The 22406-nt window shown below is 52.1% G+C and overlaps 6 protein-coding genes across 6 annotated transcripts; 2 read left to right on the forward strand and 4 right to left on the reverse strand.

Annotated features, from left to right (window-relative positions):
• Nucleotides 1-2113: 2113 nt before the first annotated feature.
• Nucleotides 2114-3941, reverse strand: ACET3X_004644 (uncharacterized protein). The gene is made up of 3 exons (XM_069450871.1): nt 3669-3941; nt 3041-3611; nt 2114-2987 (listed from the first exon to the last, which is right to left on the reverse strand). The coding sequence occupies exons 1-3, from the start codon at nt 3839-3841 to the stop codon at nt 2301-2303; spliced, it is 1431 nt and encodes a 476-aa protein (XP_069308622.1). The 5' UTR covers nt 3842-3941; the 3' UTR covers nt 2114-2300.
• Nucleotides 3942-4467: 526 nt separating this feature from the next.
• Nucleotides 4468-6738, reverse strand: ACET3X_004645 (uncharacterized protein). Its single transcript, XM_069450872.1, has 3 exons — nt 6301-6738; nt 5724-6250; nt 4468-5672 (listed from the first exon to the last, which is right to left on the reverse strand). The coding sequence occupies exons 1-3, from the start codon at nt 6702-6704 to the stop codon at nt 4597-4599; spliced, it is 2007 nt and encodes a 668-aa protein (XP_069308623.1). The 5' UTR covers nt 6705-6738; the 3' UTR covers nt 4468-4596.
• Nucleotides 6739-9252: 2514 nt separating this feature from the next.
• Nucleotides 9253-10906, forward strand: ACET3X_004646 (uncharacterized protein). Its single transcript, XM_069450873.1, has one exon. The coding sequence runs from the start codon at nt 9374-9376 to the stop codon at nt 10796-10798; it is 1425 nt and encodes a 474-aa protein (XP_069308624.1). The 5' UTR covers nt 9253-9373; the 3' UTR covers nt 10799-10906.
• Nucleotides 10907-12656: 1750 nt separating this feature from the next.
• Nucleotides 12657-14316, reverse strand: ACET3X_004647 (uncharacterized protein; the record flags this gene model as incomplete). Its single annotated transcript, XM_069450874.1, has 3 exons — nt 12657-12714; nt 12778-14128; nt 14181-14316. The coding sequence occupies 3 exons, from the start codon at nt 14314-14316 to the stop codon at nt 12657-12659; spliced, it is 1545 nt and encodes a 514-aa protein (XP_069308625.1).
• A 211-nt stretch (nt 14317-14527) lies between these two features.
• On the reverse strand, nt 14528-15939 carry ACET3X_004648 (uncharacterized protein; the record flags this gene model as incomplete). Its single annotated transcript, XM_069450875.1, has 5 exons — nt 14528-14586; nt 14646-14730; nt 15274-15634; nt 15689-15885; nt 15937-15939. The coding sequence occupies 5 exons, from the start codon at nt 15937-15939 to the stop codon at nt 14528-14530; spliced, it is 705 nt and encodes a 234-aa protein (XP_069308626.1).
• A 2676-nt stretch (nt 15940-18615) lies between these two features.
• ACET3X_004649 (uncharacterized protein) lies at nt 18616-20975 on the forward strand (the record flags this gene model as incomplete). Its single annotated transcript, XM_069450876.1, has 5 exons — nt 18616-18956; nt 19010-19353; nt 19408-19918; nt 20013-20144; nt 20888-20975. 5 exons carry the CDS (start codon nt 18616-18618, stop codon nt 20973-20975), a joined length of 1416 nt encoding a protein of 471 aa, XP_069308627.1.
• Nucleotides 20976-22406: the final 1431 nt, after the last annotated feature.

Here is a 22406-nt window from a genome sequence, read left to right on the forward strand (position 1 = left end):
GTGCAATGATCTGTACCAGTTACAGCTGATAGATACAAAGGCACGATAGATATAAAAGTCCTGGTATGAACTATACAACCCAAGGCTGAACCCGCTCAGCGTGCACTCCCAAGCCTATCACTGATAAAGACATCAGCATTCTATATCGCAGGCAGGGTATCCTTGCGGCAAATCCGGTGATATCCAGGGAGCATTTTCATTCTCAATTCTCACGGGCATAGCGCTGGCGAAGCGTGCGGCACCAAGGCTATTTCTGTGACTACCAAGAATGTGAGTCATTATTCCGCTCGAAAGACGTCTTTTGTATTGACGGTCGAGAGATTCAAGGAATTATAACATAGAGCTTCTATGACAGAGCACAGTAATCGCAGAAAGTACGTGAGAGAACAATGCGGTTTGCATGTTTTCATTTGCGCGACAAACCTTACTGATCTAAGCACCCTTAATGTCTCCAAGCCCCATAGAAGGTTTAGCTGTGCCCTCGAATGCACCTTTTCTTAAGCTTTCATCGAAGCATAAAGCAACGATACTTGGATGCTAACCCAACTCTATCGACACTAATGTCCTTTAATACTGTTCTTTTGATAACTTTAATACAGAACTTACGCAAATCTTGGTGCATGACTATTCTCTCTGTTAGCACGCATGTATTCTAATGCTGAGGCTATTTCTTACTGGACAGAAACCCGAAGCATTACACCCAGAACATGTTCCAACTTGACATGTCTCTCCCTTTTGCTCTTTCAGTATATGCTAGCAACTCATCTGTAGACTAGACTTACTGCGCTACAGGCTGCGGAGTTGTCCTGAAAGCCAAAATCACAGACAAACGCTAGCTACGGAACACATTAGTAAACTTGGATTGTGAACGTTGTGGAAAGCTTACGTCACTTATTGGGCATTCGTCAAGTTCACACATCTCGATCATTTGACATGATTGGCCAAAGACAGCTGTTGAGAAAATAGCAACAAGAATTATCGGTTTCATACTGAGTAATCTTTGGGCTCACGACTAGCAATGGGAGAGATTATGTGGTGGAATCAACAGATTTATATTGAACGAATGCGGTGCAAGCCAGTCATGCACTGACAACACGTTGAGTAATCTGTGATGAGCTGGATTGTATGTTCATACTTCGGGCTTATTACGGTGTAGAAATCGAGTGCCGATGACTATGCCAATTCGTGCAAATCGAACTAACGTAACTTTGGTTACGCAGAGGCTACGCTGGTTAGAGACGAGGTCGAGAGTCATACATATGTCGATGCCTGAGCCGTGGTAAGATACCGCATGTTGAAAGTATGCTAACTCTTTTATCTCTTCCGCCTAGGTAAGTTGATTAGAAAAGTGGAAACAGCTGTCGTTTTGGCGGTCTAGGTTGTCGCGTAGCTGCTGCCTACTCTGCACGTATCGCCCGGTCATTACCAATACTGGGGCCGATAATCACATTATCTTCCTGTTCCTCATTGATGCCGAAAATTAGAACGCTGTGGTGGATGAAACTGGTTGTCGACCTGACCGCAATGCAAAGAGGAAGGATAGCCGAAAAGGCGGTCTAGAAGACAATCAGAGCACACCAGAAACGAACCATCTACACGTACGATACAATTCAATTTGCATCAAGCACCTGTTTCTGATGGGTATTTATCCATAAAATACTCTGATACCACGCCCAAAACCACTGACTAGACTTTGCATAACTTCCACAATTCTGAATGATCTAAACGAACAGGTTCTCTGAAAATGGGAGAATTCGCAAGTACAAGAATGCTAATATGCCCTACATGTTTGACGTAGACAGCGACGATCTCGCCTTCACATGGTGTGGGAACCACTCTGGAGGAAACCTGGGCATGCAATGAGCAGCCCAGGATAGTAACAAACGACCTGGAGCAATCACATACGGCACTGGTGATGCACGGCTGACCACTTGGGACTGTAGCAGCGAACACAAGATGCACGACGCAGCATAGGGGAACGTTCGGTAGTCGCATCTCACATTCTTGTCTCTCTTGTAGAACGAAGAAGATAACGAACGTCTTTTGTTACCGATGTGAAAGAAGCAAGAGAAGTAATATCATTATTGAAAAGACTATTAGATGGCATAGAACAAATCACTATTGAGGCATACGCTACAACCCCTCCCTTTGTTCCCGTTCACTCATTAGATCTAGAATCATTACTCATCGCTTCCACCAGCGTCGTTTGCTTCCAGCTAACCCAAACACGTCCTCTCAAACACCATCGTTGACCCCATAATCCCGATTTCCGACAACACCAACGACCTGATCCTCCATCTCTAACTCGTGCAGCTGCCAAAAGATGCTTGGCAGCCCTTGGAAGCAGCACAGTAATCTGCAGTAGTACCACAGTTACCATACTTACTGCAGCACAGTCCAGTCTTGCAGATATACCCGTTATTATTCCCCTTTCCAATGTTTCCACACGTACCATCTGGAGACACACTGCCCGGTTCAGCAGGGGCATCGCATTTTCCAAACTCAGGTTGGCAGACACTTGCAGCACAGTAGTCCGAGGTTGTACCACAGTTGCCGTACTTGCTGCAACACGCGCCAGTCTTGCAGACGTAGCCTTTGTTCTTTCCGGCTCCGAGGTTTCCGCACGTGTTGTCGGGTGTGATGCTTCCTGGTCCGAGAGTTGCGCCGGGGTTGGGGGAGGTAGCTGTCATGGTGGTGTTGGAAAACCTAAAGGTTGATGAAGGGACATTGGTTGCACTGGGATTGGGTGTCATGGTGGCTTCGTCGCGGTACGAGGATGAAGAGATGGGAGGATTGCATATGCCAAATGCTGGTTGGCAGACATTTGCAGCGCAGTATTCGTTGGTGCTTCCGCAGCTGCCGTATTTACTGCAGCATCGGCCGCCGTTTGGTGGGCACGTCCAGCCTAGGTTGTTGCCAGCGTTGATATTACCGCACCTTCCATTGAGGGAGTAGGTAACAGTCGGGCCAGCTTCAGCGCTACTGGTCTGCGAATTTGTCAGCCGTCTGCTTGGTTTTGCTGAATGTTGGAGATAAATACCGTATCCGAGGGTCTAGGTTGGCGAACTGAACGATACCATTGCGAGGTCGATGGCTCACCGAGACATTCTGCAACAGTCACGGTTTTGAGGCCTCTGCTTTGTACTACAGAAATCATGTAGTCGATGAGTACGCCTTGTGTCCAGACTTCTTGCTCGTGGGCTTCGACGATAGTGCGGCCCATGTCAAGACCATCGATGAAGAGTTTCTTAGCCGTTTCGATCGCGGTTTCTGTTTGGTACTCCCAGTCCTTGGTGTTCAGGTCACCGATGATAACATGGTACTCAAGCTCCTTGAGGACACTGAGGGCATTGGCGTTGACGGATAAAAACGGTGGTCGCATGTAGTATGGGAAATATCCCAGGATATTCGTCATAGCTTCCTCGAGCAACACCATTTCTTGTCGTACCCCCTCAGCGGTCAGGGTTGCGAGATCCTTGTGACTCCAGGTATGCGAGCCGATCTGATGTCCCATGCTGACCATTCTCTGTAGGGTAGAGTTGTATTCATAGATGTTGCCCTTGTTGGCTCCATTGATGAACCAAGTCGCCATGAATCCGGCGGCTTGCATCCTGAACGTCAAGTCAGTACGTTACTAGATCTGAAATGCCTACTGAGATGCTGCATACCTGTCGAGCACACTTTCGGAATAAATCCATGGCCCGTCATCAAAACCTGGAGCAATGACTCCCGGCACAGTACACGAGTAGATCTGAAACCCGAACGGAACTGCAGAAGCGAGAGAGGCTAGTGCCGTGAGAGCACCAATCGCACTCGCTACCCCACCAAATCGCTTGCTCATCGTGAAGACAGGGGATAGTTTGGTCGATCGTAGGTAGTGCGGTATGGAGGTTTGGACTGAAACACAGCAAACTAACCAATATCCGGAAGCTGAAAATTTACCAATGCAAAGGTCATGCAGGCGCGGAATGAGCGCGCAATTTAACTGATCCCAGAAAACTTTCTTTAGTGCAGATCCGGCATAAGCGTAAGGCCACCGAGTTCAGCCGCAACATCGAGACTGCTTGTAACAAAAGCCATCTCGTACCAAGTCCCGAGGTCGTACGGATTTGAGCCACTTCGCATAGCTAGACCTCGACAACTCAGCAAAATGGCTGGCTGGACGTTACTGATTTGAGTGTACTGGCGCCACAAATCATGACATTTAGGCTGTAGAGGGCAAGCGTGCAAGCGGGAAGAGTCTGGATTCATGCTAGTTCTATCGAAAAACACCACACTTTGACCTCCCCGCGTTCAGCTGACCGCTTAACGGGGCATGATCAGAATGAATTCGCCACTCGCTGCAAAGATATTGCGACATATTATCGACGCATGGTTCGATTCGACATCAACGTTGTATCACGTCTTGGTCACGGATCGCACTCGAAATTAGGAGTCGTTTATGAATCAGAAGGATATTGAGTAAGGGTTACTCGTGAATTTTCACTCTGATTGAAGTTGTATGACTGAAAATGTTGGTATAATGTTGCAACCGAGAAAAACTAGCCATTAAGGTATTTTACGCAAGGAAATCTATCGAAAACAGCAAATGCAATACTATCGCCCCATGCCAACAGTTGCCTCCTCGTCGTTGGTAGATGCCGTATGAGTGCTCTTCTCATTATTGCTGCCGTCACCCGAAGCGTCTGTATCTTCCGAAACAACCTGTCGCGTCTTGCCCCAGGAGAAAGCATCCAAGTGCCACATGGTGTAGAAAAGAACAAAGATGGTAAGGAACGGTCCCGTAAAGAAATAAATGACGAGACCGACTAGGAATTGGCACTTCGCCTTGCGGCCCTTGGGCATCCAGAAAACGAGCGTAATCATGTACATGTACGGCACAATCACACCTCCCAGGAAGGCGACGGTGATGTACCAAGCAACATGCCGAGCAGCGTGGATCAGACCCGCGATTGAGCCCATGATGAAGATGTTGCAGAACCACGTCTGCACGTTGGAGAAAGCACGGAACCGCTCGAACCACTGGGTACCTCTGGCAGTGACGAGGCGGAAATCGTTAACCGTCGCGCCCATCGACCAGCGCTTGCGCTGCGACATGAAGACCGAGAGCGAAGTCGGGACATCAGTCCAAGCGACGGATCGGATCGACTGGCGGGTCTGGACGTGGGGCGAGGCAGTGAGGACATGGCAGACGTGGTTGCGATCCTCGCTGTACGCGCCGCGGAGGTGCTTGAGCATGCCGTCTGTCGGGCTCGGGCAGTAGCCGAACAGCGTGCGCAGAATGTGATCGCCGTTGTTCTCCTCACAGACCTTGAGGATCTGGCAGCATCCGGGGAGACAAGAGACCTTGTGTGTGACGATGGACTGGTGGAGACGCGGCAGACCCTGACTAATGGTGTAAGAGGCGTTCTGCATCAGACGCCACACGTTCCACGGGCCGTCTTTGAAGTCTACCCAGACGACACCGCAAACGCCAAAGCACTTGGGGTACCGCGACTCGGAGATGAGGTAGTAGATGCACCATTCGTCGAAAACCGTGTCGGCGTCCATGCCGACGATTTGATCAAAGTTGTCGATGCCGCAGTCGTCGAGGACAAACGAGGTCATCTCGCCGAATAACCTGTTCGACATGACGGTCGTTGGGCGCTCGTGTCGCTGATTGAACTTGTATGCTGTATAGCGGATTAGTTTCGCGATTAGAGAAAGCGGGTTGTGGAACTTACCAAACGAGCGGAGAAGAATGAGGCCGTCGCGCTTTCCCTTGTTGGTCATCTTGACGATGCACAGGTAGTTGAGACCCCTGTACTGTCCCTTCTGCATGATAATGTCCATAGGCTCCTTGTCCCAAGCCATGTAAGCGTCCTTCATGTGTATGCGCGAAGTCTTTTCCGTCAAAATCGTGTCGAGCAGACATTCGCCGGTGGTCTGCGTCATGCCCGGGCCGCGAGCGCGACCGTCGCAGATGATGAAGACGCACTGCTTGTGGTTCTCGATGCCTTTCTGCTCAACGAGCGAATCAAGAGATTTGCGGAGCTCCTCTTCGTTCTCGTTGTAGCAGGGGATGATAAGCATGAGCGACTCGGGTGTCTCGGGCGCAGGATTCTTCTTCTCGGGGCGGAGGCAGCGGAAGGCGAGCCAGAGGAGGAGGGTGATGACAACGGTGAAGTTGATGAATACACCGTAAGTGATGAAGGGAAGGAAGACGTAATGGTAGCCCTTGAACCACCACGAGCCAAAGAGCAGAAAACCACTATAGCTGGTTAGCAGGGTAGGCAATTGTGTCAGTTTCGAGAAACTTACTTGAATCCAAAGATGCAGAATTGAAAGGCGGTCTTTCGGACCTTCATGAGTCTTTGAGCGCGGCGGACCTTTGAACCATCCGGGTCGGAAAAGTCTGGCTTCTCGTCGACCATGGTGTTGAGTTCGCCCAATTGCTTGACTCTCTCTTCACCGCGGTCTGCGCAACTATCCAACAAGATTTGATCGCACTTTTCGTTGGTGTAGACCTCATTGTTAGGAGTACCAGGAAGCGTCGTGCCCAAAGAGAGGGAACTGGAGTGGTGGGCATGTCGAGAAGTGTTGTATCTCTCTGAAGCAACGTCCCACTCCTGCATAACATTGCTTAGATCTGGTCTGAGAAAGACATTATCTGGCTCTGAAGGAAGACTGGAAGCGAGAGGACGAGCAGGCTCAGCGGAAGACATTGTAGAACTTTTGGTGCCTTGGGCGTAAGGTAAAGACAATGAGATGCTGCACAAACATTTTCGAAGGAGTCCATCACTGATGTATCAAGCCATCGCTCGGAAGATCTGCAAGGAGTATAGTCGGCGTGCAAAGCTCCAAGAGCTCCATGACATTGGCACCAATGACCTAGACCCCGTGGCAGCCACGCAGCTCTACACAGAAAATTGAAATGCACCATTCAGCAGCCACAAAATCTTCTGGCGTCTTTGGGCGATGCTTGCTGGATTGCAACACGTCGTTGCGGCTGAGAGCCTGGAATCATTGGGCCCAGCTGGAAGTATCGGCGGCGCCGCTGCTCTGTGGGGTGAATTAAGTTAAGCGACAGTGTTTAGGGAGGAGAGTGATGGTCTCGGGAGACGAGGCTCGGACGATGCGGTAGCGCGCAAGGCTTCGGCAGTCACGCAATAAGCGTGCCACGGCTCGATCAGGGTCTACCACACCCCAATGCGCCAAAAGGTACCGCCGTTAGCGTCGCCTTGCCTACATTAGCTGCATGTTTGTCAGCCTTGGCAATATTCTGGCTGCTTTCCTCGCGCCCCGGACCAGGTTCCGCTGTGCTTGGCATTCCGCTTTAGGTGGTGAAGAAGCCTCCTCAGCCTGGCGCTAAGCTTGCTTGGACAGCACCCCAGCGCTAGAAGCCACCAACTCACGGTACTCACCGCACAGCCCCTGTCGTTGAAGATCCCGCAGTATCTTGGGGTAGCGAAGGCGGGACAGCGATTGGTGGGCCTGGGCCGGATGCTTGGTTCGACGGTGACACATCCTGATGCATCCGTATTTCGCCCCAGACTACTCAACAACACCAGCAGGCAGCAGTTTGCGCCCCACGTTTGTTTTGCTATACATGTGAAAATCTCTGCAATAGTCTTGAACCACGTCCACGCTAATGCTCCCGTGTCTGTCTGCACTAACATCTCCATGTCATTTCTACCATCTCTACACTCTCCATGATGCGCGGCTCCAGTGCTCAGCGTGGCGGCCATTTGAAACGCACCTCTTTGAAGTATCTCTTAGGTAATGACTTGGTGATGCTTAAACCATTTCCGGATAGATCTATTTGAGGTTGCCTGCGGCTTGTAGTGCGGGATAGCGGTCTTGGCAGGGACACGGGATCGCAAGCGAGAGCGGCCTCACCAATGACTACGTGCTGACTTGCGCCTGGCCGATTCGCTAACCCCCGGCCGACTAGGATGGCAAATCTGCTGTCTTAGTGCGGAACCCCGGTCCGACAACAGTGAGATCTGGAGGCGCTTACTTTTCTCGTCCAATCCCCGGCATCCAGGTTTTCCGACTGGCGGGGAGACAGTCCAGGGTAGGGCTGATGTGCGCAGGGCTGAACAAGTCAAGGCTGGAGGCCAGAGCGAATCAAGGCAAGACTGGTGTGGCGCATCTAGAATGTATAGGACAAGGTCTAGTCGAGGTATTCTTTTTGTCTATACCTGAACAAGTCAGATCGTACCCGGCTCGCGGTTCAGCTCTGTAATGGTGAATTGTCAATTGTGATGGAATTTGCGTGCTCGTATAGTGCGCCTTCGGTTGTGCGTCTTGGTGGTAAGCTGTGCATAACTAATAGACCATTTTTGCACCAGTCATGGTAAGGCGAACGAGGCACTGTGCAGGGCAAGATCTTTCAAAGTCAGGACATTGTGACGAACCTACACTGGCGCGGCTACCAAACGCTGCACCGACGCTCGTTTCATACTAAGCAGAGTTCTCGTTAGGCTCGATGTCGTGATTTCTTGGTGTTTTGAAATCTCCCCTCTGCCGCTTCGGGATGCCCCTTGTACCTTTTTGTATACGCTCAGACGTGTTCTACTTAGCGACACCCAGTCATCTGGACCTCAGGCCATCGTGCACATACTTGCTTCCCTTTTGGTTAGCAAACCCAGCAGTCTGGACCGCATACCACTTGTCAACATCCCAGTTCAGTGAAGGACCGGCGTTTGGGCCAAACCATTGTGGCTCTCAGAAGCGAGTCGCCACCAGCTGCACCGGATTCAATAACATTCCGCTTCTTGTGGCGTCTTCGATGGGAAGCTGAGAAGTGCTTCTAGCAGTCTGGCTAAGATTTCATGTTGGGGAAGCTCAAGCAAAGGCTTATACCGCCTGCAAGCCACAGTGCTCTAAACCTTAACGGATGTACAGGCCAACGACTTCTGCACGTGTAGGCCGCAATGGTATACTGTCGATGGATTGAGGTCTCGCCAGACGGGCTGAGAAAAATGCCATCCCACGTCGGGGCATGAGCGTCTAGATCGAATCACTGAATACGGAGACGGCGGAAACTCCAGCATGTCAGCCCAGGCGAGAACGTCGGTGTGGCCGTGGAGATGAAGGATGCTATCTGTTTTTAGCCAAGTTGGCTTGTAGGAGCAGGAGAGTTGTGGACCGGAGAATAACGATAGTGTGCAGCATGGATTCATGGGCCTGGTGTTGAGAGCGAGGCTGCAGAGGCTGCATGTGTATAAAGACAGTGGACGTTCTATCCATAAGCCAGCATCAAACTTCGCAATCAGCACTTCAATCTTTACACAGAGGCTTCAATCTCTACAAAGGGTCTCATACCTTTCGCTTCATTCGTTCCATCCATCTCCCGTCTTCTCTTCTCCAGCATCATCCTTCCTCCACCATGCTGTCAACCATCACTTTCAACGATGGCATGTTCAGCGACAAGTTCGCCTCTCTCGACAAGAAGCCCGAGATCGTCGTATCCGAGTGCTCTCTGCCTCTGACTCCACCCCCAGAGGAGACGGATGATTCACCTTTCTGGACTACCGAAGATCCCATGCAGGTCGATGAAGCACAGGCAGTGACCCCAACTGAGCCCGAATCCATCGTTGCAGTCATCGGTGTCGGTTACGTTGGTACCCACCTCGTTGAAGCGTTCGCCGGCCACTACAACGTCATTGCTTTCGATCTCAGCACCAAGCGTCTCGATGAGGTTTCAAAGCAACTCACTGGCCTCCCGATCAAGTTCACGTCCAACGCCGCTGATATCAGCGAAGCAACGCACGTTCTCATCTCCGTGCCCACCATCCTCACAGACGACAAGAAGGTTGACACTACCTACCTCCGCAGCGCCATTGCTACCGTCGAGAAGCACGTCAAGCCCGGCTCTACCATTGTCGTCGAGAGCTCCGTCGCCGTAGGCATGACGCGCTCGCTCGTCGGCCCGCTCATGGCCACCAAGAACTTCAAAGTCGGCATGTCACCCGAGCGCGTCGACCCCGGCCGCACATTCCCCGCCTTTGAAGACATTTCCAAGATCGTTTCCGGTCTCGATGCCGCATCTCTAGAGTCTATTTCCACGCTCTACGGCCGCGTCTTCCACAAGCTGCTTCCGGTCTCGTCGCCCGAAGTCGCAGAGATGACAAAGTTGTACGAGAACTGCCAGCGCATGGTATGTGCGACGTATGCGAACGAGATGGCCGATGCATGCAGCAGCATTGGCATCGATGCTTTCGAGGTCAGCAACGCTGCTGCATCGAAACCATTCGGATACCTGCCCTTCCGCCCCGGCCCGGGTATCGGCGGTCACTGCATCCCTGTCAACCCGTACTACCTGCTCTCTAACCTGAACATGCCACTGCTCGAGCACGCTGCTTCCATCTCATCGTCGCGGCCAAGAGACGTAGCGAGGAGCTTTGTGCGATCCGTCGTCCGAGACAGGACCGCCAGCGCTGATCCCAGCCAACTCCGCCTCCTCGTCGTCGGCGTAGGTTTCAAGCGCGGCCAGAGCGTCATGAGCAACTCGCCCGGCGCGGCCATCATCCACACCCTCAAGAGCGAATACAACTGCGCGGTTGAGTTCGCGGACCCGCTAGTCTCCACGGCGCTGTACAGCGCGGTCCCCAAGATGGATACCGAGGCGAACTGGAACGTCGAGTACCTCAGCGCGTACGACGGCATCATCGTCTCGGTGAACCAGGAAGGTCTCGATATGGATGTGCTAGCGAGGCTGCCAAGCAGTGTCAAAGTACAAGATTTTTCCGGTACGCTGAAGAACACTATCAGCGGTGTGCCGTCGCTAGCAGCTGCGAAGGAGATGTGCTAGCTTTTTCGTCATCAGTCTTGTTTGAGTAGCGCTACATATTCGGTTCTTGTTTAGTACAAAACGGTGTTTTGGAGTTTATAGAAGAATAACGATCATCTCTTTTACCACAAACTTTGCTCCTTTGCGATCCGTATACGTCATGGTGTTTCATGCCTAACCAGGCGGTGTCGAAAGATCGCCGACGCGACGTCACTCCGCGGATGGACAGTGCGCAATCACACCTGAATCCGGTCGAATCGCGGCCTCTAATGCAACGATCGTCGCTGTGCTTCAGCCGCAAGGTTTTTCTAGAGATCGACTGCATGTGCAAGATCAACCCAGAGAGAGAGTATGGGACAATCCCGCGGCTGATGCGGAGGTCGTGCAGATCCTCGCTCGCTTACCAGCCCGCTAACCGGGAAACCTTATGTATTGCAATTGACAAGGGCGGACAGCTGAGTAGCTGAGAGGAAATGACGGATAAAAATAGTGATGCGCAGACGGGTCGGAGAGATTTGAGCGAAGCTGGAACCGCACACGGCTGTATTGCGGCTTCGGAGGCATAAAAAGAAAACATGCAGAACTGCTGCGACTCATTTTATCGTACGTTGCCAATCTTGCATATTTGGCTTCAGGGGAAACATGCTCGTAAGAATCGCGTTCGCTAGGCTGTCGCATCCGATCGTTCTGCGAACCTGCCTGGTGTGGCGATGGCGAGGTTCTGGTGGTCGCCGACTGTCGCTTTCATCTTCCAGGATCCTAGTTTTCCGGGGTACTGTAACCGAGGCATTGGTGTACTAATGCAGACTGTGTAAACCTCTCGTGTTCGCAGACCGCGGAGGTCTGCGCTACTCGTTGCTTGTTCATGGACAGCTGTACACCGAACAAACTCATGTTCACCTGCATCGTCAAAATCGATCATGTTCTAGGTTTCCAGTTCCCAAGGGTACCGCAGCCAAAGCAGTGTCGTCCCAAGCAAGCCTCTCGTGTTCGTGGACAACAACGGTTCGCGCCACTCGTCGTTCATTCGTGGGGAGTCGCAGCGCAGAAAGATCGTGTATGTTACCAATTTTGTTCCAACACTCTGTAGTAAGGCAAAATCAAATACCATACACCGAGCTATGTAAGGTGGGGCGATTGCTTTTTCCTCAACACGGACTGCTAGGGTGCTGTCTGTTTTGGCGCTAGCATGACACGTGTCTGTGTAAACATCACGTGCTCATAACAGGCACCGGGTATTATCAAAGGCAAGCAGCGGAACATTGCTTCGCCATGATACGACATGAGCAAGTGCCTATTCAGAAGAGCACTAGAAAGGTAGTTAAGGCGCATGCTGGATACACCGCTTTACTGCCTTGCTAAATTACTATGATGCTTTCAAGAATTTAAATAGGTATCGAACGTGTAACTCTTCTCTTGAGTCACTAGACCGTCATTCAGCAACTTTGTGCTTGCATTTTATCATCAGCACGTTCATGGACATGTCCATAACTCTTCTCTCTTTAAATTCCATTTCGAGTGAAAAGATATAGTTCCGAATAAAACTCAAGCCGTCTCGTCGTTGTGTACAGCACGCGCAGAAGATGTCTCATCTCCGCACCTGTCGCGTCCTCTCCAGGGTAGACATGAACACAAGAAACAAATCCAAGTTTTGCAAATCATTCTATTCTATATCAACACCGTTGCGAGCCGCAAGTGAACAAATCCATCAAGGCCCATCACTTTATTCGCATCGCATCACAGCCGCATTCCAAACCATCAAAAAAAAACGCCAATCCATGCATACCATCGCGATCATCCCCAATGTCGAGAAAGACCAAGATAGTCCATCTCTCTAGTACCGCAACGAGCTTCACAATCATGATCCTCCGCACTCACTCTACTCAACCTGCCTAATCTTGCACTGCCATCCCGAATTCGCCTCGAGCAACGGAAGACTAAGTATCTCGTTAGCAACAAATCCTCATATGCAAAAACTTCCATCACAAAAAAAAACTTACCTCGCACCCAAACACCACCCCAGCTCATTCCCCTTGATCTTCTTCGCAATCTTCACCTCGCGATCAATCGGCATCCCATACCCACTCCGCAACAACTCATACTGAAAATTCAAATCCAGACACCACTCCGGCCGTCCCTTGAGCTCCTCAATCGCATTCGGCACCGCCGTAAACGCATCCCACCCCTTCTCGCCCGCACACACCTTATCCGCCAGATTCTGCAACTCGCGCAGCGTAAACGACTCCGGCATACCGAGGTCCTGTGTACGATCATAAAAGTACGAAAGCAAGTACACCGCCTCGGTCGCAAACGTCTGTTCAAACGGCGGCTGATGCACGCCACGGAACGCGCACGGCGCGATGGCACACTCGTCGTCTTTGTGCAGTGTCTTTTCTGCAAGGCCGCGGCACTGCGTAGGCGAAGCGGTTGCGGGCCCGGTCATGTTGACGGTGATGGAGTCGCCGAGCGCGTGGCCCTTGGGCATTTGGACTTCGACTTCGCGGGTCATGCCGGGGGCGATGCACGGGTTTACGATAGGCTTGGTGAGGAACTCCTTGTTGTCTTTGTGCGACTCGTAGAGGCCCGCGAGCACCGTGCTGTGCAGGTTGTTGCGCGCTTCCATGAGCCCGTAGCCAAGGTACGAGTGCTGGTAGAGATCAAAATCGCGGTTACCAAAGTTGAGCGCGTACTTGTGGTCGCCTTCTGCGAGCTTGGTCGGGAGGCCGCCGCGCGGGGTATCAGGGAATGTGGGCTCGAAGATGATTTGCGTGGAGCCGCCGCCGAGATCGAGGACGGCGGCTGTGGGCGTCTTGTCTGGGCCGCCAATCTTGCCGAGCAGGTAGTTGACTGTGATCCATGCGTATACGCCTTCCATCTCGCCGGGCATGACCTCTACGCCCTTCTTCTCCTCCGAGACGAGCGGGAAGGGGTAGTCGTTGTCGAGGTGTTTGCGGACGGCAGCGAGGATGGCGTTGCTCTTCTCTTCACCGAGCTTGCGCAGACCAGCGGTTGCTTTTACGGCAATGGGCGTGCACGACTGGTATTCTTTGGGCACATTCTTGAGCGCAACGTCCATGAGCACGTCGAGGCTCTTGGCGGCAGCCTCCGGGTCGTCGCCGTACGCTGAGAGACCGGAGCCGCCCTCGCGCTTGGGTGTCATTTCAAAGTTTTCGCTCTCGAGTTCGGGGCTCGGGCCGCAGTTGTTGAACTTGTACACGTGGATGCGGGAGCCTGTACTGCCGGCGTCGACCATGAGCGCGTACTGGATCAGCGGCTTGTCCTTGGAGTACGACTTTGTGCATTGTGCCTTTGCATCGCCGGCTGCTGTGTTGCCGCCTGAGGGGTGCGATACTGAGGGTTGTGTGTTAGTCCATGCCTTTCGCAGAACGTGTCCTCAACCTACCAGCTGGTCTTGATATGCCGTCTCGCGGCGCGACAAAGTATAATACGAGCAGTATGAATGCAATGACGCCACCTGTCTTCAGGTAGCGCAGCCGCTGCCCTTGGTTCATGACGGCGCTGCCCTTGTGGTCGTTCATGAATGCGTCCGAATACGTCGACCGGTGTCGCGAGTGTCTGTCGGCTTTGGCGTTTGGGTCGCTGGCGTCGGCGGCGCGGTTAGGGTCGAAGTTGCGTGGTAGGGAGACGGAGACACGGCGGCGTGGGCCAGAGAAGCTAAAGTAGGACCAGATGCCGGGACGTCGTTGGCTTCCGGGGACTTCGACGCCGCTGGACATGGAACTAGGCGGCTCAAGGGGGGGAGGGAAAAAGGGTCCTGGGTCTTAGGGCGTGGTCATTGAGCTGCGTTGCTTTTCAGCGTTAGTTTGGACTGGTGTGGTGGTTGTGGACACGGTGGAGGATTACGTACGACACGAGTGGCCGTTCAGAGCAGCAGCGACGTTTAGTCGTTTGCGATTGGCGTTACGCAGGTCGGTTGCATTCGTATTCGTGTGCTTGTTGGGTGAGGTCCCTGAATCTTGGCACAAACATTTGGCCTTCAGCCCTGCCGGCGCCACTATCCAATGGGCCGGCCTTATCTGCATCGGCTTTATTTGGCGTCGCATCACTTTAGACGACATGGGTACTGATGCACTATGATATTGATATTGTACAGATCTCGTTGTCATTATTCACTCTCTACAGCATGTATTCTCTCATGTCAAGTAGACAACTGCCCTCTGCGCGAGGCGCATATCATAAGATAGCTCCACTGCTTGTTCCCTCGCGATCCCGCCCTTTGTGCAGCAAGTTTGAGTACGTCCTCGGGCGTCGACGCCTTGAGATTAGGACACTGAGCAGTCGGGCAGCTGAGGCGGGGGGACTTTCGCATTCGTCTTGTAAGGTCGCCATGGACGCGTGCGACAGCGGTGTCTCAAAAGGCCTTCGCACATATCGCGCGGTCCGTTGTTCCGTGAGTCGGTTATTCCAACTCTAGGGTTTCATCCAAACGACAACCCAGCTCTTTTCATGACGCTCTCAAACTCTTCGAGGCTAACTCCTCCAACATCTCTGCCCTGACCCTTGACCCCGCCATTTGCCTCGAGGATCATATCCTTCAAGACGTCATCTGGCACATCTTCGCGTAGCTCCTTTGCAACCCGCCTTAAGTGCCCCAGTGTTATCGGTCCCGGGGTGCCGTGCGTGAAGAGCTGATAGGCCGCGTTGACTTCTTCCGCATTGCTTTCCCCTCGGTAGTCGTCGTCTTCTTCGTCTTCGTCGGACCCCTGTTCCTTGGAGTGTATTGCGATCGCGGCGTATGAGAGAAAAGGCACAAATTCGACGTAGCCTGTGTTGAGAGGATCGATAGTGGATAAGATGGAAGACATCTCCGACTTATCGGGCGTGAGGTTCAGCGAGCTGCGCGATTGTTAGCAAGTGCACGCTGCTCTACAGCGCATTGCCGCGACTTACATCAGACACCTGCGCACATCGCTCTTCTTCAAGACACCCTCTTCGGAGTCACCATGTTCGGGATGCGACACGGCAAAGAGGCCAAATGCCTCGCGTATTTCGGCCTCTTGCTCCGCGGTGATGCCATTCTCCTTCGCGAGCTTCGAAGGGCGCTTGACAGGCGGCGCCTTAGTAGGAGGTCCACGACGTTTTGGCGGCTGTCGCTTGTTAGTCTTTTTCCCGGAGAATATTCGTTTTAGAGAACTGACCATATCGCGTGGCTGGGAGGTTGAAGCGTTTCCTTGCGCTCACGCGTGCCTCGTCGTTCTACTCGCTTCGATGACGCGACGGCGAGCAGTGCCAAGCGGGACACGGATCCGTTTGCGAACAGGGCCGATTCCTGGCTTTTCGCGTCCGCGGACACGAAGCTATAAATCCACCGTGACTGCCCCGCGTTACCTCTTTTCATCACTTCTCTTGTTCGACTCCTTTGGAGCTCTTACGGTGTTTTCTCGACCTTTTCATTTCATAGTCTTCTTCTGTCGACGCGTCGAACGCGAGTTGTCGTCGACCCCTTCAGCTATGCCTTGTCCACCATTTTGAAGAAAATCAACCATTCATTCATTACCACCATCGCTACCATTTACACACTATTGCCACCATGTCTCACACCTGAGTCAATGGCGTTCGCGATGAGCTCTGGGGATACCGACGCGTCTGTCTGACCGTCGCGCGAGCTCCTGGCGAATACGTTAATCACTATTCCATTCGGCGGTCGAATTTGCGCGGCGCATGCAGCGACGCGTCGGTACTTCCTGGGCGAGGAATCCACTCCACCAAATCCACACGTGTTCTGCACTGTGGCCACCAGCTCGATCACGAACTTCGCAAGCAGGGATTTATCTCCGACACTGAGTGAGGCGTCCACTGATGCCGGGACCTCTTGTGAGAACAAGAGATCCGGCAGTCAAGTAACACAATCTCGGAGGAAGAAGCCAACCGATATGGAACTGTCTTCGGACGGCTTCCGACAGGCCGCATGGCCCCTGGCATATTTTGCTTCGAAGCACTCGTGAGTTGAACCACCAAAGTCCAAACTCAATGATCGAACGCTCTGCGTTCAAAACCCAATTTCAATCAATGCTCAATCATTCTCGAACACCTAGTGTTCGAGAACCCAATCTACATCAATCTTCAAAAACCAATGTTTTTGCCATTCGGTTGCAAGTACTTCGGTACAGCGATCTTGCGCCTGACTCCAACCTCGCGTTGTTGAGACTACGTGTGCGTGGCAGCCCACTGCTGTTACTTGCCCTAACAGCGGGTCTCGCTTCGGCGAAATGGCAGATCAGAACCCGACATCGACTGATGGAGATTATCCTGGCAACAGGTGTTGACCCGGAGTGTCGAGACTGGTGTCGAGATTTGCAAGCATGGTGACTATGGATGGGCATCGCATCCGTCACTAAAAAGGCGACGCACTCGTTCTGCAGCCTTTCGCGACGTGGCTTCGGCCGCTTATGCGAAAAGCTCTTACTTATGGATGCATTTCCTAAAGTTTGGGCGCAGGACAGGTTTGACCAACCTGGACGAAGCTGGTATCCTTCGGGCACAGCCGGTAATCGGTTACAATGTCTTGACAATGTTTTTGAGGGGTTTGGCTTCCGGCTCGATGGCGACTTGTCGCCATCCTGCCCTTGTGGGCTGCGAGATTTTTACATGTCCTATCTTGAGGGGTACACGAGGGATTCTTCCCGGTCTGATCTCTTATCCTATAACACTTCTTTTCGAGGGGTTAATGGATTGGAGCCGGACTGGCATGGTGTGGCTTTCTGTCACTTCATTTCCGCTTCTTCAAATTGCTAGAGCCCGCCAACACGATCTACCCACGTTGAGCGAGTGTGGACACTGAAGCAAGATTAAACAACCTCATTCTACCCCCTTCAAGGTGTTTGAGGCCTCTGTTTCTCGAATCGTTGAGCCGGTTACTTGGCTCAAGGGTGAGGAACGGAGGAGACATACTTTCGTTTGCATGATGTTTTTTGTGAATGCGACCTGTTGTAGGAGGTGGCGCGGTCGAGGTGGCGCGGTTATGGTGTCGCTTCGGATGACTGAGTCAATGTGCAGTCTGTCGCGCCCATGAACACGTTGCTTCTACGATGAACACGGATATACGATTTGTCTTTCTTGATAGACCCTTTTTCTATGAATATTGCTGCCAACACTTCCGTAGCTATTTTCTCCCGCTACATCAACGCAGCCGCTCACTCTTCCAACCGATGCTCTTGTGGGTGTGCTGTGCTTTGCGGTCATGTCCATTGGGTGTGACCACTTCAGGCGTTCTCTCTGCCCCGCCATGCGCACCACTGACAACCGTGTCCCTCCCTGCTAGTGATGCAGGGCGAACCATCCCCACTGTGTCCCGTCGCGTAGCGCGCCCAATGCCGTCCGGTAGCCGTTGACTACACTCTCTCTTTTTCTAACAACACAGACAGCAAACGCTGCAAATGAGATTGGCACATCGAAGTGAAAGAAACGGGTTGTCCAAAGTGTACCAGCCCTAGCGGGTTAACGTACATGGTGGTCACACGTTGCGCAACGGCATGCTACCCGTCTTTCCTTTTCAGGCAGCGCCCGCTCCACTCCCATGCCGAGTATCGCATGAGATTGGATCACACTGCCAGTCAGCAAATATAGCTGCAGCATGCCTGTCCTCGCATCACCGCTTACCGGAACGAAGGATATTTCCGTAGCAGCTCCGCAGGCACTAACCTATGAGAGGCATGTATGCTGCTATCATGCGAGAAAACTCAGGTTCGGCTTGCTGGACCAGCATAGAGCCAATAACGTTCGAGCCGTTGTTCCCTGATTTAATTCATGAGCTGGAGCTTTTATCTTCTTCTTCACTACCGTGTCGCACCGCCAGCTCCATGTGAACTCATGTCCATATGGCAATCTCAACAACTACGTCTCTACTTCTAGCGATTGGTACGCTCGTCGTCTACGCACTCGCCCGCTTCTTTTCGAACAGGAACAAGCATGACCTTCCACTCCCTCCAGGACCAAAGGGCGTCCCCTTCCTTGGCAACATCAATGACCTACCGAAGCCTGGAATCATGGAGTGCCATCACTGGCTGGAGCACAAGGACCGCTATGGACCGATAAGCTCCATCACCGTTCTTGGCCAGACATTCATCATCGTCAACGACGCAGACATCGCAGCAGAGTTGCTGAACAATCGCGCGGCAACATACTCGGGCCGGCCGAAGATGGTGTTTAGTGGCGACATGTACGTTTCCTATATGCTTGTCTGCGATACCAAGATATCTAATGCAGATGCAGGATTGGCTGGACGCGAACGCTGGGTATGCACCAACCTAATCAGATCTTTAAGCACCATCGTCGCAATATCGCGAGTGTGGCTAGTTCCAGCATGTCGCTCAAGGTGTTTGATCGCATTCAGAATGAAGAGGCTGCGCACTTTTTGCTCAACGTGCTGGACTCTCCTGATGATCTATTTGAGCATATCAAGAAGGAAGCGGGTGCTGTGATATTAAGAATCACGTATGGATATACGCCGAATGCTAAGGGGAGAGATCCGCTGGTGGATCTGGCGGGCCAGACGATGGTTGAATTCGCGGACTCGAGTGTGCCAGGGAAATGGCCGGTCGATGTCTTTCCGTTCCGTAGGTTTCTTCGTTCACTAGGACCGATAATGCGGGTATACTGACACGGACAAGTACGATTCCTCCCAGATTGGTGCCCAGGGACCGGTTTCAAGCGCACCGCTCGCCAGATGGCAGACCAATTGACGCGCACAGCCGAAGAGCCCTACGCCTTCGTCAAATCGCAGATGCGCTCCAAGAAAGCAAAAACATCGTTCCTTTCCCAGGCCATCGAGTCCCTCGGCTCAGACGCATCCATGGAGCACATCCACAAATGGTCCGCGGCATCCATGTACCTCGGCGGCGCCGATACCACCGTCTCATCGCTCATGACGTTTTTCCTCGCCATGGCTGTCTTTCCGGAGGTGCAGAAAACAGCTCAAGAGGAAATCGATCGTGTGCTTGGCGGAGAAAGATTGCCGATTACAAGTGACAAAGCACGATTACCGTATATCGAGGCTGTGATGAAAGAGACGCATCGATGGCATCCTGTCGCTCCAATGGCGATTCCGCACTGTTGTACAGAAGAGGATACTATCAATGGGTACAGAATACCTAAGGGAGCTTTGATCTTGCCGAATAGCTGGTATGATATCCCTTACTTCCACTTCTCACTTCTCACTTCTTCACCCCCGAGTAAAATCCAGATACGGATTCTCCTCGCTAACGGATAGAAACAGGTACTTCACGCACGACCCATCCTTCTATCCCTCCCCCAGCCTCTTCAATCCCACCCGGTACCTGACCACGCCCCCCGCCCCCGACCCGCGTACCTGGACCTTCGGCTACGGACGCCGCGTCTGTCCCGGCCGGTACGTCGCCGATAACGCGCTGTTCACGACCATCGCACAGGTCCTTGCTGTCTTCAACATCGAGAAGCGAGTCGAGGATGGGGTGGTTGTGGAACCGAAAGTGGAGTTTACGCCGGGCGTTGTGAGCCATCCGGTGCCGTATCGGGTTAGTGTGAGGCCGAGGAGTGCGAGGTGTGAGGAGTTGGTTAGGAAGGCGGAGGAGGTGTTTCCGTGGGGGGAGAGTGATGCTGGGAAGTTGGGGGGTGGGGGGTGAAGGGAGTGTGAGGTGTTTTGGGTAAGGGCGGCTGTGTTTGTTGTGTGTGATGGGAGTGTGTAGAAGTGGTATTGGGTCCTCTGGAGGAGGCCTGATGTTCATGGCAATGGGTGTGGGGTTGTGTTTTAGGGAACGGGGAGAGTTTCATGTATGCGGCACATGACGTTGATAAACCTTTTTTGATTATTAAATATATTCTAAACTTCACATCTACGACAGCTATTTCTAGATGACTATGTTCTGCTTTGCCTTAAGATTACGTTCGCATTATCGCTTCTGTGCCTGATTTGTACAACGCCTTGTGTCGTAGCATAACAGGCTTTCCTCCTCACAGAGCCAACCTCAAGCCTTCTTCGCTCCCAATTCTTGTAAAATAGCCTGTCCTACCCCCACAACCTCCGATAGCTAGGGGTCATTATCAGATCTATCATAGGCGCGCCAGCGTAAGCGAACCACCATCCCGGGCTAATGCAAGCTAACGCGCTTCCAGCTTCAAGACCAGCTTCAGCGCCCGCTTGCTTACCTACGCCGCTCGCTTGCCGAGCATGTTACTTTGTGTACAGCGAATCAGGAACTGAATACAGACCTAGATCGCTGTATAGATGATTGAGCCGCTCAACACGCAAGATTAGACCTTAGAAGACACTTTTGCAAGGCGCCTCGATACGTAATAGAAACACATTATCTGGAGGAGCTGAAATTCTTGCTTCTTGGCTTTATGCCTTATAAGGTTCCGCGTGGCTGTCTTGCCGTTAGTGGCGAGTAGCGTGTTAGCACATCCATTGAGATCGCGATCAGCTCAACATGTTCCAGCCACCTGAGCAGCCACCAAAATACGCGAATAGTCTCAACCCGTCTGTTGGCAATCTTGCCGATCCAGGCGTTGGATCTAGCTTTAGGTTGGACCGATTATCAGATCCTTAGAATAATGTTCTAGAAGTAGTTGCTGCGTTCACGTTGGAGTTAGATGGTCAACTGGATAAGATGTAGGCTCTCAACCGTCGTTAATAGAAACTATTAGTGCCATACATCGTGTAGCTGAGCTGGAAAGTTTAGGAATAACGTTTCGGTAACGCACGCCTTTTGCCGTCTTTTGTGGTACTCTAGCGCCACCGCCTGCCGTAGGGCACACTAATTACGTTCCGTTCTCAGCTCCAGTACCCTAGGTAGGCCAGACCGCCAACCGTTTGACTATAAACTTGATGAACTATCTCCTACAATTACTATCAATCCAGCTTCGACTTCCTTGGATATACATTTAAAATCGTGTTGTCAAAATGGTTCAACTTGTCGGTTTATTCAGCCTTCTCCTTGGTAAGCACAATCATCTGCAATTCTTCATCTGAATTCTATCCACTTTGGTAGCACTATCATTCTTGATCATTCTAACGCTTATATGCTAGGGCTTCCATTGAGTGTCTTGTCCCAAGGAAACTCTGATGCCGCTCGCTGGTGTGCTGCCAATTTCCCTACAAATGCTGGGTCAGCATGTACTAGCCTTGCCGCTCGCAAAACAGGCCCATACTATATATGTGGACCAGGACAAAACAACCCAAGCATGGCGCTTTGCAGTCAAGTATGCGTCAACACTGCTACTGATCCAAACAACTGCGGATCATGCGGTCGTGCAGCAGGCCCCAGTCAAACCTGTTGCAGCGGAAGCCTTGTCACTCTCGCCACCGACCCAAACAACTGTGGGACTTGTGGAAACAAAGCCAGTCCCGGCCAGTCTTGTTGTAGTGGAAGCCTTGTCAATACTTCCACTGATCCAGCCAATTGTGGTTCATGTGGTTCAGCATGTCCAGCGCATAACTCATGCAGCGGGGGCCAATGCACGCCAAAAAATTGCCAAGGGCTAGTCGTTCCGGCATGCAACTTTGCTACATGCCCAGGAGCTGCCGACGGGTGCTATTGCTTGGGAAAGAAGAGTGGCGGTAACGTCTGTGCCGGTCCATGGATAGGATATTGTTACTTGGGTAGCTGTAACTCGGATGCCGACTGCACGAGCG

The sequence above is a fragment of the Alternaria dauci genome, chromosome 3, assembly GCF_042100115.1.
Source record: "Alternaria dauci strain A2016 chromosome 3, whole genome shotgun sequence".
Taxonomy (NCBI): domain Eukaryota; kingdom Fungi; phylum Ascomycota; class Dothideomycetes; order Pleosporales; family Pleosporaceae; genus Alternaria; species Alternaria dauci.